Genomic DNA, 1074 nt, shown 5'->3' with positions numbered 1-1074 from the left:
TTTTTTGTATTTTTTAGTGGAGACGGGGTTTCACCGTGTTAGCCAGGATGGTCTTGATCTTGTGACCTCGTGATCCGCCCATCTCGGCCTCCCAAAGTGCTGGGATTACAGACTTGAGCCACCGCGCCCGGCCTGCCCACAGAATTTCAAAGCCACAGTGTCCAGTCCAAGTCTGTACTGGGCAGACAAAAACAGTAAGGTGCAGAGAGGGGAGGACAAGGCTGGAGTGGGCCCTTCCCTGAGGCGGCCTTAAGCACCGCACACCCTCATGCCCTGTGCCTTTGCTTCACCCCAGCTACTCTGGACTCTCACATGCAGTTTCGCGCAGCCAGGTCCCTGTGCACAAACTTCTGCTCTGCCAGGTACTCCATGCCGTGGGCTACCTGCAGGCCAAAGCTGATGAGGTCCTTCACGGTGGGGTTCTGGGGGCACAGGTGGGTTGGTGGGCAAGGGAACAGCAGCTCCTTCTCCAGCTGCTGCCCAGCCCCCAACCCAGAGCCAGCTGAGCACTGACCCGCTGAGGTGAGCGGATGAACTGGAGCAGGTCACCGTGGCACATATAGGGCAGCAGCACATGGGGCAGGCCCTCGGGTGGCAACATGATACCAATGAGAGCCAGCACATTCGGGTGGTTCAGGTCACGCATGAGCAGCCCCTCTTGAAGGAAGGCCTCCACCTGCTGCATCTCTGTGATGCCTACAGAGCAGCACAAGTCAGGCACAGGGCAGGGCCTCCCTTTACAAGGCTCAGATGGGGAAATGAGAAATAAAGGTCTCCTTCTCAGGGTCACTCAGTAAGGTGGGAACATAGAGAAAAAGAATCCTCCCAGCCTGAGGCCCCTCCCTCTGCCCTCCCATCTTCTGCTCCACTTACGACTTAGTGACTTGATGGCACATTGGATTCGATTCTGGGCCTGGTCTATGTATTCTCCATGGTAGACAACTCCAAAGTGGCCTGGTGGGAAGTGGATAGTGAGTCGATGAGAGGGGCTCCAGGGCCCAAGGCTCACATCACACATTCACATTGGCAACCAGACCTTAGAGCACTAAACTGGCCAATCTCACATTGTTTTTT

General features: G+C 56.1%; 1 protein-coding gene across 3 annotated transcripts in view; it reads right to left on the bottom strand.

The window, feature by feature from the left end:
- The window catches only part of MST1R (macrophage stimulating 1 receptor), a 21116-nt gene that overhangs the window by 3947 nt on the left and 16095 nt on the right, over positions 1 to 1074 (bottom strand). For all 3 annotated transcript variants that reach the window (XM_011939052.1, XM_011939053.1, XM_011939054.1), the window contains 3 exons: positions 874 to 954; positions 515 to 696; positions 313 to 422 (listed from right to left, as the gene is read on the bottom strand). In XM_011939052.1, the coding sequence (XP_011794442.1) occupies positions 313 to 422; positions 515 to 696; positions 874 to 954 (373 nt within the window). The remainder of the gene's footprint in view (positions 1 to 312; positions 423 to 514; positions 697 to 873; positions 955 to 1074) is intronic.

This window comes from Colobus angolensis, unplaced genomic scaffold, assembly GCF_000951035.1.
Source record: "Colobus angolensis palliatus isolate OR3802 unplaced genomic scaffold, Cang.pa_1.0 Scaffold18, whole genome shotgun sequence".
Classification (NCBI taxonomy): domain Eukaryota; kingdom Metazoa; phylum Chordata; class Mammalia; order Primates; family Cercopithecidae; genus Colobus; species Colobus angolensis.
This window is presented reverse-complemented; position numbering and strand designations above follow the sequence as displayed.